Source organism: Equus asinus, chromosome 2 (assembly GCF_041296235.1).
Source record: "Equus asinus isolate D_3611 breed Donkey chromosome 2, EquAss-T2T_v2, whole genome shotgun sequence".
In the NCBI taxonomy this organism is placed as follows: domain Eukaryota; kingdom Metazoa; phylum Chordata; class Mammalia; order Perissodactyla; family Equidae; genus Equus; species Equus asinus.
This window is the reverse complement of record NC_091791.1, coordinates 27,523,482-27,537,893: the sequence shown is the minus strand read 5'-3', so window position 1 is coordinate 27,537,893 and position 14,412 is coordinate 27,523,482. Positions and strand designations below refer to the sequence as shown.

The following is a 14,412-nucleotide window of genomic DNA, read 5'->3' as shown; positions in this document are numbered from 1 at the left end:
AATGCTTTTTGATTTTTTTTAGGATAAGGAAACCTGTGTGGGTACCAACAATCAAAGCTACATCTGTGACACAGGACACTGCTGCGGGCAGTCTCAGTGCTGCAACTACTACTATGAACTCTGGTGTAAGTCCTTGCCCAGGGGTTTCTTGATCCCCAGGGTCCTGGTTACCACCTCTGCTCGTTGGGAAGCTTCAGGCTGGGGAGCCCTTTTCTCGTTCTCTCGGGGGCAGCATTGGCGAGTGGAGTCTGTTTCCGGGTTCCAGAGGCGGGTCCTTTGCCGGGTGGAGAGCTCTGCTGCTGTTTGGACGCCGTGGGCTGAAGATCGGAGAATATGGTCTGAGCTCTCTTAAGAGGCCGTGACTACCAGGGCTGCTGCAGGAACTCCTGCCTGGGCTTCTCTTCGATGCCCTCTCCAGTGTGTGCTGAGCAGTGACAACAGCTTAGATCCTTCCTTGGGCCAGCCCAGACACCCAGGCTTGCCATCTTGGCAAAGAGAGGTTGCAGCAGCCACACTGCTGTGAATCCTGGGCTGGGCTCTGTGGATGGCTGGAATGCCATTTTCTTGTAAGAACCACAGGGGCTTCCAGAATTCCCCATAGGGCATCGAGGAGCTGCCTCTGTTTCTGAGGGGCCCTCTCAAAGGGATTAAACTTTCCCTAGGTCCCTGCCTATGGAGCCCTCCTGGAGAGACAGAGTCTAGAAGTTCGAGCCCCTTTGTTTCTTCTCCAGTTCTCAAACTGAAGTGTCTGGAAGCTTCTCCAGTGTACCTAAGCTGTTACTGTTAGCTAAATGCCATGTGGAGACAATCCTTTTCTTGCCACTGCTTTGGTTGAGGCTGGGACCCCTTGTACCTTCCAGCATTGCACAGGAGTGGTGACATTGCTGTGGTCTTCAGGGAGTGACCCAGGCTTGGAGAGTTCACTGACACACTTTGCACTCTGATCTTCTTGGAGCTCAGACCAGACACTGTAGGATGCTGGACAAAGAAGGAGAGGAGGGCAGAGTCTTTAGGGCAGAGGCCCCCGGTGACCAGCACTTCAGTGGTTCTCACAACTGTTTGTCGAGAGAGGAAACAATAGTCTGTTTCCCCAGATAATTCTAAGCCCCCATCACTCCCCCCGTTTGGAAACAAACTGTCGGCTTGTTTGTCAAACTGCACCCTTACTGCCTCCATCACCCCTGACCTTTTTCCCCTTCTTTCTGATCTGCCCGTTGCCTCCACAGCCTTTTCTGAAATGGTCAGATAGCAGCTGGAAGGGCTGTTGTTTGCTATGGAAAGGAAATTAGACTCTTGGCTGGAAAATCTCTTCCTCCAAATGCAAACGTGTCTTGTAGCCAGTGGGAATGGTTCCTACGAACAAGACCTTTCCTCACCCGCCTCCTTCCCTTTCGAGGACTGAGGACCAGCTCATCTGCCTTTCTGAGAAATCTCAGGGGCTGTCAAGTGCAGACTCCTCCCCCAAGGAGGGGACAGGGCTCAGGATGTCCCCACCAGTCCTCCGCGTACATTAGCAGCAGCAGAGGCAGGCCCAGAATTGTTGCTGCTATTTTAGAAGGGGTGGGGCTAGGGGCCTTACTGGAGGACACAGAGTGCCAAGCAGGTGGACAGACTGTGTTTAAATGTTTTAAAATGCAGATAACCACAGGGTTCAAATTCTTCCTCCCACCCCTTGTTAAAACAAAAATTGAAGCTGGGCTGCCAAAAAGCCACAGAGCTACAGTTTATTTTTCTGGGGCCCGGCCCAGGCGGCATCAGTTGCGGAAAGGAATGGAGTTGCTGATGGCCCCATCTTAGATTGACAGAGCCTCCTGGGCGGTTGGCAGAGCACTCAGTAGTCACCAGAATTGGGTCACCAAAGCCCAGGTGGGGGGGTGGGGTGGCGGGGACAGGAAGGCAGTCTGGGAACCAGGCACGTCACCCCAAGGCTTAAAGATAGCCAGAGGAAGAGCTGCATGAGTAGCTAATTCTCTCTCCAGTTACGGTCAGTTGGGGAGAGGAAGAGGCCAGACAGAGACCATTGTTTGCAGGGGAGAAAAGACTCGCCTTTATACCAGTTGGCCCATGCTTTCCAAGTTCTGGAGGCATGGAGACTGTAAAAGCAGAACTTTCCTCTCATCTGTGCCCAGCAATGGCTTCTTGGTCAGGAGATGCCCCATGAGTGTCCTGCTCCCTCAGAGTTCTTTGGTTTTCCTCCTTATTAAGGTCCTGGCCTCTGCCCGATGTGTAGAGGAGGGGGGTTGAGTGTTGGAACGAGCCCCTTCAGTTCTCATCAAGACTGCATTTTTTGTTGCTTTGAACCCTGCTCCCTCTAATTGCCTCTAAACTTTGCCTGAAATGTGAAAGTAATGGGCTTTGGATTATTCTTTTTGTCTCTTTCCTTTGGAAGGAAAAAAATCTCCGCCAGGAAATCCTTGGCGAGTTTTCATCAGACAGAGTACCTCTTTAACCATAGTTGCCGACAGGGATGGCCTCCGGGGGAAAAAAATGCCATTTCCACCAACCGTTGTTTTACCTCTACTAAGCTGAATTTTCCTGTGTGCTGAGGACTGTCTCACATACACACATGCACACAACCCACTTTACACACACACTCAAGCATACACAGACCTTGTCAAACTTTGGTCAGCACCCTTTCCCCCATGTCTTTTCAGTCTGTTGTAACCGGAGCCAGCAGTCACTACTGGGCCTGCATCAGACAGGAAGCATAGGACCTGCTTTACCAGTGCAGTGGTTGAGGCTAGAAGGACTAGTCATCATTACTATTATCATCATCCCGTGCATTTTTGTGGCACTTGTATTTTATAGCACTCATCATTCAATCATTTATTCATTCAGCAAACTCTTATTCCAGTGGTTCTTGAACTTTGGCAAGCATCCAAATTTCCTGGAGGGCTTATTAAAAGAGATTTCTGGGCCCTACTCCCAGTTTTTGATTCAATAGGTCTGAGATGGACCTGAGAATTTGCAGTTCTACCAAATTCCTACTGGCTGCTGTGGCCTCTTCCGTTTTAGGAACTGTGGGGAGATATAATGTTTGCCATCAAGAAGGGAATTTCCTAGCAGAGAGAAAAGACAAGGTGCCCCACTAGTAATGCAAAGTAAAGAGTGGAATGTATGTACCAGAACTGTTGTGAATATTTCAAAAGGAGAATCTGCTTTGTCTGGACAGGATTCAGGCAGGCTACATGGAAGAGGTGGCATTTGAAGTGGGCCTTAAAGGGTGGGTAGGATTTAAATACATGGAGAAGGGTAGAAGGACTTCTCGGGCAGAGGACCACCGTAGTCCTGGAGCGCATGGGAAACAACGGAGTATGCATCACAGTGTTGACCCTTCCCCTGGGGCCTTGGGGCTTGCCTGGGAAGACAGGGCAGATGAGGGTGCTAATGTGCACAGACCTGTCCTACGTACCAGGCCCTAAGTGAGGTCTTCATGCCCATCACCTCATTTCATCCCAATAACAGCCCTCTGGGTACGCCTGTTGTCCCCATTTCTCGGGACCAGGGCACTAAGTAACTGTTCAGTGGTTGCAGCTGAGTCAGAGGGTCAGGGCACCTCCTGAGAACCTGCTTTCCCGGCTCTCATCCCAGGGTTCTTTCCAACACCAAGCTCCATTTTCCAGGGGGACGTCTAGTTGGGGATTTCTGCTCCTGAGATAATTTGGGAGACCTTCACTCAGGCGTCAGTTTTCCCTGGTTGGGCAGTAGTAGGGGAAAGGGCAATGTTTCTGGGCAGTGGAATTTCCCGGAGGCAACATGAAACGGACTATTAGCAAATCCAGTTAATGCTGCCCAGCTTTTCACCTGCTAACTCTTTTTCTTTAAGTTTGTCTTAAAATATCCATTGTTGAGCTGCTTTTAAGGAAGGCCCACGGCGTCTGCCATCCTGAGCAGAGAGTGGACAGAAGGGAGCTGGGGCCTCCTTCCTAGCCCCGATTGGACCCCGGCTCCCTAGTGTTCCGGGCTTCTGGACAAAGGCAGGTTGATCAGTAGCAGGTGGGCTGGTTTTCCAATGAATTTAGGCAAGCATAGAACCTAGAAACAGACTTTGGACTTGTTCCTCCTTTTGCTTTTTTATGGAATACTTTTTGGAGTTTAAAGGGAAATTTAAAGGAAACTCTTCCTGTCTGTGGTCCTGCCGACAGCAACAACAGTAGTAATGAGCTGGAGGACGTAAAGGACACCAGGCGCGGTCCTGAGTGCCCTACACATGTTAACCCATTTAGTCCTCACGATGACCAAGGAAGGCGGAGACCGTTATTCTCCCCATTTTACAGATAAGGGAGGTGAAAACAAAGTGACCAAGGTCACAAAGCTAGGAAATGGTTTTCTGAGCTGGAATTTGAACCCAGGACATCTGCCTCTTCTATATCTGCAGTCATGCTTATAGGAAACTAGTCCGGTCTTTCCAGATTTTTGCCAGTCCTCTAAAATCTTCATTTCCCAGATTCAGGCCTTTTCCACAGTGGCAACGTCAGGAGCGCCTGCTGAGAGCCAGAGGGGGCCAGGGAGGTCACCCACCATCCTGTAGGGTAGAGGGAGCACTAATTTACAGTACGCTTTGGCTTCCTAATGAGGAATTTCCTGCCAGTTGGGGAGTGGTGTTTTCCCAAGTTTATAGTGAGCTCTGGGGCACATGACTCAGTTCCTACATTGAACTGTGATTGTTTTTAAAAACATGTTTTCCGTTTTGCTTAGCATGACAAATGCTCCTCACCATGAGGTCACAATCTTCTGAGTTGTCTTTGGGAAATATAATCTCTGGGTATGTGTGTGTTTGGGGAGGCGAGCATGCTCCTGTCTTTCTCTGTGTGTCTCTTTCATTGGGTGTACCTTTTTTAAGCTTTCTCCCTTGTTTGTGAAATCTAGTGAGATCAGAAGTTTGTACAACTCCATAGGGACTAGTCTCGATATTCCCCCTTTTAAAGTTTATGGGACACTACTTTGACTAGAATTGCTCCCAAGAGAATCCATTTTGTGAGAGTTGGACAAGAATACCTCCTGCCCCCCACATTAACTCCATTAAGTGGGACCAGCTCATTAGGGGTCTTTTCTGGACTTCGGCTAATACTCTATCATGCCTCTAGGCCCATTCTGCTCCCAAGTTAGTGTTCCCCCACTCTTAATGCACACAAATAATCCTTTGTGATGCTATATTAGAAATGAAGAAATCAGAACTCAGTTTGAGACTTAGGGAACACCATACAACTGGTACGTCATGGGGAGAATTTTTCTACCCATGATACCATGTGAAAAGAAGTAGGCTGGTGGAATTTCAATAAACGTGTGTTTTCTGGTGCTATGTTAGATATGACTAAGGCAGTTTTGTCAAGGATATGTGTTCCACTTGTCTCATTTCTTTCCCCAGTCTCCTTCTGCCCTGCTTAATTTTTCCTTTAAAAAAAAGTCCTCTTGGGGCTGGCTCCGTGGCCGAGTGGTTAAGTTCGCGTTTGGATCCTGGGTTCGGACATGGCACCACTCGTCAGGCCATGTTGAGGCGGCGTCCCATATCCCACAACTAGAAGGACATGCAACTAAGATATGCAACTGTGTATGGGGGGGTTTGGGGAGATTAAAAAAAGAAGATTGGCAACAGTTGTTAGCCCAGGTGCCAATCCTTAAAAAAAAAAAAAAAGTCCTCTTTTTCTATTATGCTTCTAGTTCAGTGGATCTAAGCCTTTCTCTGAATCAAGAATTCCCTTAAGAATCTGATGAATACTTTAAATCCTCTCCCCCAGAAAAGCTTATAAACACATTGCATCAGTCAGGATAGCCCAGGTTATGCCACAGTAACAAACAAGTCCAGAATCCTAGTGGCCGAAAACAACAGGTTTATTTCCCGCTCACACTGTATGTCCATTGCAGGTTGGATGGGAGCTGTGTTGCCACTTCATCATCCTCTGGGGCCAGACTGACCCTGAAGTCACTGTCTGAAATGTTGCCAATGATAGAAGGCAGACTAATATAATAGAGACTTCTCACATCAGCAAGAAATGTTCTGGCCTCTAAGTGACATATGTCACTTCTAATCCCAATTCATTAGTTAGAACCAGTCCCCAAACTGCACCCAGTCATAAGGGGGGCCAGGAAGTTCAAGGTTACCCATATGCCCAGAGACAGAGAGGAGAATCAGAAATGTTTGGCCAACATGAAAACCAGTGCAGGAGATTTTTCCTGTTAAAAGCATGGGTTTAAAAAAAAAGCATGTTATAAAAGCTGAGAAATGTTGCCTTAGATCATATATATTGCAGCATAAGAGTTAAAAGTTGGTTTACCCTTAGGTAAGAAACTACTGAAAAATGACTGGGACACTAAAAAATAATAGAGTGGCCGACCCCAAGGGCAAGTGGGGAGGTTCGCACACTCCGCTTCCGCAGCCCAGGGTTTCGCCAGTTTGGATCCTGGGTGTGGACCTAGCACCGCTCATCAGGTCATGCTGAGGCAACGTCCCACACAGCACAACCAGAAGGACCTACGACTAGTATATACAACTATGTACCAAGGGACTTTGGGGAGAAGAAGGAAAAATAAAATCTGTAAAAAAAAAAAAAAAAAATAGAGTTCGATGCTGATTATCTATTGGGAGTAATACAGAAGTATAAGTATAAAGGATTGTGAGATTATGCTGGGCAAGTAAGAGAAATGTTGGTAATTGAAAGAGTGGTTAGCCCAGAATCTGTTAGATGTGACTCTAAAATAGACTTGGGGCCAGGCTCTTCAGCAGAGTGCACTGTGCTTATTTGTGCTGCCTCCCTTGGGCGCAACCCCACCCCAGGAAGCTGGGAGCTGACTGGATGGCAGGGGCTGGAGAAGATGTCCTAGGAGGGCATCAGGTGGCCTATCCACTCCAGAGCCCGCTTCTGGCCTCAGCACCATTCCCTAAGGGCTCCTCTATCAGTGTTTAGTCTTCAGTCAGCCAGCAGCAGGAGAGAAATCCAAGTTAAATTCAGCAAATGTCAGTAGTGGATCTGGGAAGGACCACAAGGGAGACTTCTGACTTCAACTGATGTTTATGTTCTCTGCTTAGGAATGGGATTTTTCTGTCTGCTCATGGGAAAAAGGGAAAAAGTCCTCCACCCATTGTCCTCCGCCTGTTCTCTTGTTGCCAGACCTCAGCAGAAGGTCCCGTTGAACGCTGACACGTGCCGACAGCAGTTAGGTGTTGCCAGACGGCCAGGGCCGGGTGGCTGTGCTGCATACCGTCCCACCGGCTTGGGGCGGCTTTGTGGGGAGATTCAGCAGAGACACCCCTGGGAGACAGAAAGGGCCCCTGCCAGAGGCCACACCCTAAATGTCAGTGGGACCTTTCAGAATATCATGTTCTGGTACAAACGGAAAAAAATCAGTGTTTATTCATTTACAAGTCTGCTTGTGGGGAGAGGCAGGCTTTTTTTTTTTTTTAACGATGTTAACTCATCCTGACGAGAGATACATGTGGAAATACTTAAATTCTAAACACACATTTATAATTACAAAGCAGATGATAAAAGATACATATCATTTGTAATGGAAAAAATTGAAGTTATTCGGGAATAGAGAACAAATGAACATTAATATCTATTCTCATTTAATAACAACTTACCTTAAACTTATTCTTCAGATAAATCATTTATTGAGAAAAAAATACTCTTTTTATTTCAGAGAAGTAGATGTTTATCTTAGAAAAATTAGGAGATGCAGATAAGCCAAAAATGAGGGAGCTTGTACCAGAAAGTCTGTCCTGTCATCCAGGAGTGACCTTGTGGCTAGCTTCTTGATCATCCTTCTAGACGTCTATATATACTTTTTTTTTTAAACAAAAATTAGGATTGTGTTTTGTAACTGTTTTCATTTAATAGAAGAAACATCTGTATATGTCAAAAATAGTATTCTATGAACAATTTTTTAATGATTCATATCATTTCATTGTCTGAATATATTCCCAGAGGAATTAAAAAATCTATCCAGAAATATACTAATTTTTTTTAATAAAAGCCAGCAAAAATAAAATTAGTCACAGATATTTTTAAGTTTTAATTTACTCTGTTTCCAGCTTTATAATTTGAAAGAAGAAAATAATTAGGAGGAGAAAATCAAAATTTCTCATGATCGCACTACTTAAAGATGTCATTATTTTTGTGTTTTTCCTCCCAGTTTTTCCCCCTCTATATGTATATATATTTTTTTCTAAAGAAAAATTCCTCATTAATTTGGAAAAAATACTTAGAAGGCTTTTCTGCATACATTTGAAGATTGGGGAGGGGTCTTATTTTGGGATTTGCCGAGATTCTCTGAGTACAGTCCAGGAGAACACAGTGGGAAACGAGAAGAAATATTCCCCCCAGAGAAGAGAGAGCTGCGGGTCTTGCCCCTGTTCCTCTAGCCCTCTCCAGAGCAGGGAGGAAGAAGGGGAGGCTGCCAGTGGCCCCAAGTCTAACGCAGCAGCGGGCCAAAGGGAGGTGGGAGCGGATTGTTTGTGACAGTGGGAGATGGAATTGTACCAGATTATACCAAGAGCAGAGGAAGTCATTTACACTCTCTAGGGAAGAGATGGACCTGAGGCAATTAGAATTTTTCCACCACTAACTTGAGTGACTCTTGTGTTATGGAGGCATACATGGTGGAGAAAAGCCCCTGTTCTTTGGTGATAGCAGGAGAACCCTAAGTTTGCCTTTGTCGGGCGGCCCCTCCGAGGCCCCTTGCAGTTGGGAATCTGCTGAGTTGTGGAGATTTTGAGGGGCTCTTTGCTGTTGGTGAAGAGCCCCGTGTTAGCAGCAGGAAGCGAGCCTGGGAGCTGTCCCTCTGGGCTAGAGCAGGACTGGGGGAGAGATGGGCACCAAAGGAGGCCGAAGCGTTTTCTCAGAGATCTCTTAAGAGAGGAAGAGTACACTGTCCTGAAGGGTGAGCATATGTAATGCCCACCAGACCTAAAATACGGGGGGACCAATGGTGCTAGAGAGATGCCTCGACACTCTTCCCTTCCCCCAAGGTCCCTGGAGGTGCCCTGCAGTGAGTGACCTCCTTTATTGTCATCATTCTTAGGTTCCTGCCCTCTTGCATCCCATGTGTCTTTTACTCTGACAAAAACATTTATGAAAATTGAACACAAGTTCTAAATGTCAGTTTACTGAGTGAGGCCCGACAGTGCCAGCTTCGACCAAGCAGGTGCTGTCCCAAGACCTCCCTGTTCTGAGAGCTGCCCTCTCTGGCTGGTGTTCACTGTGTGCGCATGCCTCTCTTGTCTCACCTCCCCACCCCCAGGGTTCTGGCTGGTGTGGACCATCATCATCATCCTGAGCTGCTGCTGCGTGTGCCACCACCGCCGAGCCAAGCACCGCCTGCAGGCCCAGCAGCGGCAGCACGAAATCAACCTGATCGCCTACCGGGAAGCCCACAATTACTCAGCGCTGCCATTTTATTTCAGTACGTACACCAAAGCCACCCAACCCTACCCTCAGGAGCCCAGGACGCGCAGACTGTGCATCGGTGGTCAGAGCCCCCATGGTCATAGGGGGTCTGCGCCCCTTGCTTGGTGCAGAGGAGGGTCTCGAAAGTACGGGAACAAGGGGGCACTCGCCTTTAACACAGAGGAGCCAGTACTGTGGATGCTGCTTCCTGAAGTCACTGGGCTATTCCACATCCACACTGGCTGGGTTCTGACCAGGTCTCTGCTCCTTTAGCAGACTTTTTTAGACAGGTGGTTGGATGGCGTATGATGTGAGTGAATTGAGATTCAGAGTTCAGTGGCCTGAAATCCTCCCATTTTGCTCACTGCCATGTGATATGCCTGAGCAGAGGCTGTCATGAAAGGGACAGGTGTGGGGGGTGACATTGGGACTTCCTGAGAACCAAGAAGTTTGTTGACTCGCTGAAGGACGCTCACCTGACTCCCCTGGGGTTCCTTACTCAGGACCTCTCAAATGGTCACTGGAACCCCAGCTGTGCAGCTTGTCCAAAGCCATTCTGCAGTGTGTCCTACAGAATAAAGGGGTCACGAATGTGGAATTCCACATCTAGCAGGGTGAACTGCTTAACACAGTGCCTGGCATGTAGTAAGTGCTCAATAAATACTAGCAATTATTGTTATAATCGGATCATCTGTACCTCAAGGCATTCAGCACATTCAAAAGATAACTCACCTGGCATGTTCTTAATAAGCATCCGATGACAGGCCCCTCACCCTTCACTGGTAACCCACCTGCTCTTGCTCTGAATCAGGATGGGGTTTGGTTTGTCTTTCCAGACCGCCTCTAGCCCCACTAGAGTGAGAGACAATACAGATTCCTAACCTCCAACAAAAAGGCTCTGTTCATAGTATACATTTGGAAGGGTTAGGGGGGAGAAAAAAGTGGTCAGGAAGTCTTAATTCAGGGTCCCTGACCCTGAAGCCTGTGGGACGTACATGGAGGACTCAGTCTGAGCAGGAAACATGAGACTTGCGTGCATGTGGAAACAGATCCATTCCGGGCAGACGTGATCTCTTGGCCATCCACCACATTTGCCCAACCCTCAGCCTTAACTGCAGACAGGCGAGAAGCTTTTGCCTGGAAGCCACTTCAAGGGCTCTCAGATTTCAAGAAGCTCTATTAGGTCACTCCCAATCTATCCCTCTTTCTCAGCAAAATTGCCCCCAACCCCCTGCCCTGCCCGAAACCGAGAGCTGTAGCCGTCACTTGGTGGGTATGCTTGGGGTGGGGAGAGACGTGTTAGTGTGAGCTTTGCAGCCTGTCCTAGAACAATTGCCAGTGCAGTAATTTCTCCTCCCTACCTCCCCATTTTAGGGTTTTTGCCAAACTATTTACTACCTCCTTATGAGGAAGTGGTGAACCGACCTCCAACTCCTCCCCCACCATACAGTGCCTTCCAGCTCCAGCAGCAGCAGCAGCTGCCTGCGCAGTGTGGCCCTGCAGGCAGCAGCCCCCCAGGCGCCGATCCCACCAGGGGCTCCCAGGGGGCTCCAAGCAGCCCCTTGTCTGGGCCCAGCAGAAGCAGCACGAGACCCCCGAGCATCGCAGACCCTGAGCCCTCCGACGTGCCAGCTGACCCAGCAGCCTCCAAAGCCCCCGGAATGGAGCCCAGTGGCTCTGTGGCCGGCCTGGGGGAGCTGGACCCTGGGGCCTTCCTGGACAAGGATTCAGAATGTAAGGAGGAGCTGCTGAAAGATTACAGCTCTGAGCAGGGCACCGCCCTCCCCGACAACAAAGACAAGACGCCTGGCAGACATCGCCGCTTCACAGGGGACTCAGGCATCGAGGTGTGTGTGTGCAACCGGGGCCACCATGATGACGACCTCAAAGAGTTCAACGCGCTCATTGACGATGCTCTGGATGGGCCCCTGGACTTCTGTGACAGCTGCCACGTGCGGCCCCCTGGCGACGAGGAGGAAGGGCTCTGCCAGCCCTCCGGGGAGCAGGCCCGAGAGCCCGGGCACGCCCACCTGCCGCGGCCGCCTGCATGCCTGCTGCTGAACACCATCAATGAGCAGGACTCCCCAAACTCCCAGAGCAGCAGCTCCCCTAGCTAGAGCAGGCCCTGCTGCGCCCGAGAACTTGGCAGAGCAACCAGGGTAGGGGAGAACCACGAGAGAAGCATTAAATGACTTTCAGAAAAAGTGGGACAGCCACTTCATTCTTTTTTTTCCCCCCTCCGCTCCTGCATTTTCCTACATCTCCAGGTACAGTATGGGGGCGTGGATGCGTCTGCCCCCACAGAAGCACAGTGTTGGAGGGCTGAGAAGTTGATTCTGAGACTCATTCCTCATACCCCACCTCTGTCCCCTTTGTCCCCTTTTCAAGTCATATATCACTGCCTGCTGGAGTCAAAGAGATTTGTGTTTTAGAAGCCCTCAAGGAAGGGAGCTGAGACTGTGCCCTGAGGTGACTCTTGGTGATGGAGTGAATTTATGCTCTGGTGTTAGTTTAAGAGAACCTTGCTGTGTCTCAGCCCTGGGTGACAAAGGAAGCCTACAGAGGCCCAAAGATTGTTACCCCTCGCTGCCGGTGTCTGCAGAGCCAGAATTGGGCTAATCCTCTGGGAGGAGGAGAGCTGACCGGCAGTTGGAGGGGTAGGTTGGTAGGGGGCTTGTTGCTCTCTCAAATTCCTGGTGACAACATTGATGCCCCACTGTGCATCCTTGAGGGGCCCTTCTGAGCAGGTTCTGGCTGGCTACAGACTGGTTCAGGTATGGAAAATTATACCACCTTCTCTTTTGGGTTTTTGTTTTTAAAAAAAAAAACAAAAGCGAGCTGAAAACAAGAACTTTACCAGTGGGCAGGCAAGAATTCTGTTCTGGAAAAGGGAAGTTTGTGGCTCTTTCCCAAGTTGGCCTTGAAAGAGCCTGGCTGCTGTATAGAGCCAGAAGGAGATGTTTTGTGTGCAGGCTTGGGTGGGGGTATCCTGGAACTTCTGCGGGTGCGCAGGAGGCCCTAAGCCATGGCTGTGGACAGAGGTGCAGCTTTCTGCATCTCTCCCCATTGGTCTGTGCCCACAGGTGACCAGGGCTCTCCCCATCCCAAGCACACAGTCTGCAGGCCTTGAGGTCTCACGGTTCTGTATGAACAAATGAGGAGGCTGTGGGTCTGGAGAACAGGCAGCCCCATAGCCTGGTCTCCCACAGTATTTTCTCTTGATTCTGAATAAGTTGGTTTTTATTTTTAACTGACCACTTGGAAAAAATGCCTTTGTTATCTGTGATTTTTATGCCCTTTCCCTGCCTCCCGGCTTTGAGTGGGGTAGCTAATTTTTGTAGCCTTTGTAAAGAGCCTAAGTGGCTCAGGTAGGAGCGTGAAGGCAGCCATCCAGGACAGTAGGATCCTTATTACTGTGGTTTGACTTCAGATAACTAGTCGTACTTTGGTAGGAATAGTCTGAATGGAGAAAGCGAATAGCTGAAACTAACATTCCCTGTCCAGCCCTGTTCATACGAAGAGTTTGGTTCTTCCCCGACTTTTGAACGATGACATTCAGACAAGGCATTGATGTTATGATAAGAAAGGAAAAAAAAACAAATATATATATATATGTATGTATACAAAAATAGACAAATCCAAGGCTGTGAGGTGAACGAGTGTCTGCGTTTGGAGTCCACAAAACCAAAATCCATGTTGAACAAAGTGAAGTCCATACACAGTGACTTTTTGGATAACCTGTGTGTGTCTGTCTGTTGTGTGTGAGCCCCCAGCCCTGTTTTCCTGTGAATATACTTTGAATGGCAGCCATTCTGCATGCGTTAACCACACGTTTGGAGCAGATATGGCCCTCTCAAGGTAATTTATTTTACGCATTTACTGTTTACTGAACAAATGTCTGACTGTGTACTCGGGTGTATTCAGCAGCATTGTCGACGGCAGTCCCCTGTGTTTGCCAGAGATACTGTGCTCGAAGTAGAGGTTTTACTCTACCCATCACTGCAATTTGCACATTGCTCCGTGGACGCTCAGAGGCCTGTGTTCTGTTCCCTGTTGTGGAAACGTGCTCTGAACCTGTCTGCCTCCCTCGGCTGCTCCTGGCCCTCCATCTCAGCCCCCAGGGGGTGTCCACAGCCACTCGGGACAGAAGGCAAAGGTGGAACTTCAGACAGAAGCTTGACTGGATCTTCAGTGACAAGCTTGGACTAGTTGTGGCCCAGACGGCCGCCCTGCCCAGAACTGCCAGGAGGGTTTGGCGGATACCGCAGTGCCATCGGGCTTACCTCCCTCTGCTGAGGTCCACTGCATGCAGGCAAGCCGGTGTGTGGCGCGGGGCGGGAGTGCATCAGCAGCCCTCAGATGCCTTTCCTTCCACCTGTTTTTTTTTTTTTTTTAAAAAACCCAAACAACTCACTGAAGTGTCTCAAAGGAGATCAAGTTTTACCAAAATGAATCCTTCTTCAGTTAACTGATCAAATGGATGAATTCTGGCCCTCTCAAGTTTCCTTCCCCAGTTAGAGTGGGGAACTGGTCCGAGTGTTCACTGCAGCGTCCTACCCTAAAGGCACGAGAAGAAAAAATGCAGCCGGTGGAGCTGGGCTTGATTCCAGCCGGCACAGCCTGGCCCCTGCTATGGGAGGCTACCCTGCGTGGGAGCGAGGGAAATAGGGAGTCGGGACTAGTTAGGGGGCCGGGAGATTTGATCGAGTCTGGTTTTCCAGGTGAATGAGAAGGAAGGGGTCGGTGAGGGTTTGGTGCTACAGTCGGAAGATTTGCAAACGCTAACACATTCCTGTGTGAGGCACATCACCATTTGTCAGTTATTGTGAATATGTGTATTTTAAGCAATAAGATTCAGCTGGTCAGACTTTTCTGGGCAGTCTCGGTGACGCATTTCCTCTGCTGTGATTGTTCTGAAGACAGAGTGGCTCTAACCACTGTGAGAAGCCCAAATAAAATTGATCCTAAAAATTCTACTGCTCTTTTTTCTTGCAGCACCATGCTCCTTGTTCCTCTTCCTCAGACT

At 48.8% G+C, this 14,412-nt stretch overlaps 1 protein-coding gene across 2 annotated transcripts in view; it reads left to right on the top strand.

Annotated features, from left to right (window-relative positions):
- Nucleotides 1–13,776, top strand: part of WBP1L (WW domain binding protein 1 like) — a 53,864-nt gene extending 40,088 nt beyond the window's left edge. For both annotated transcript variants that reach the window (XM_014852070.3, XM_014852075.3), the window contains exons 2-4: nucleotides 23–125; nucleotides 9,241–9,402; nucleotides 10,761–13,776. In XM_014852070.3, coding sequence (XP_014707556.3) covers nucleotides 23–125; nucleotides 9,241–9,402; nucleotides 10,761–11,503 — 1,008 coding nt within the window. In that variant the 3' untranslated portion in view covers nucleotides 11,504–13,776. The remainder of the gene's footprint in view (nucleotides 1–22; nucleotides 126–9,240; nucleotides 9,403–10,760) is intronic.
- Nucleotides 13,777–14,412: the final 636 nt, after the last annotated feature.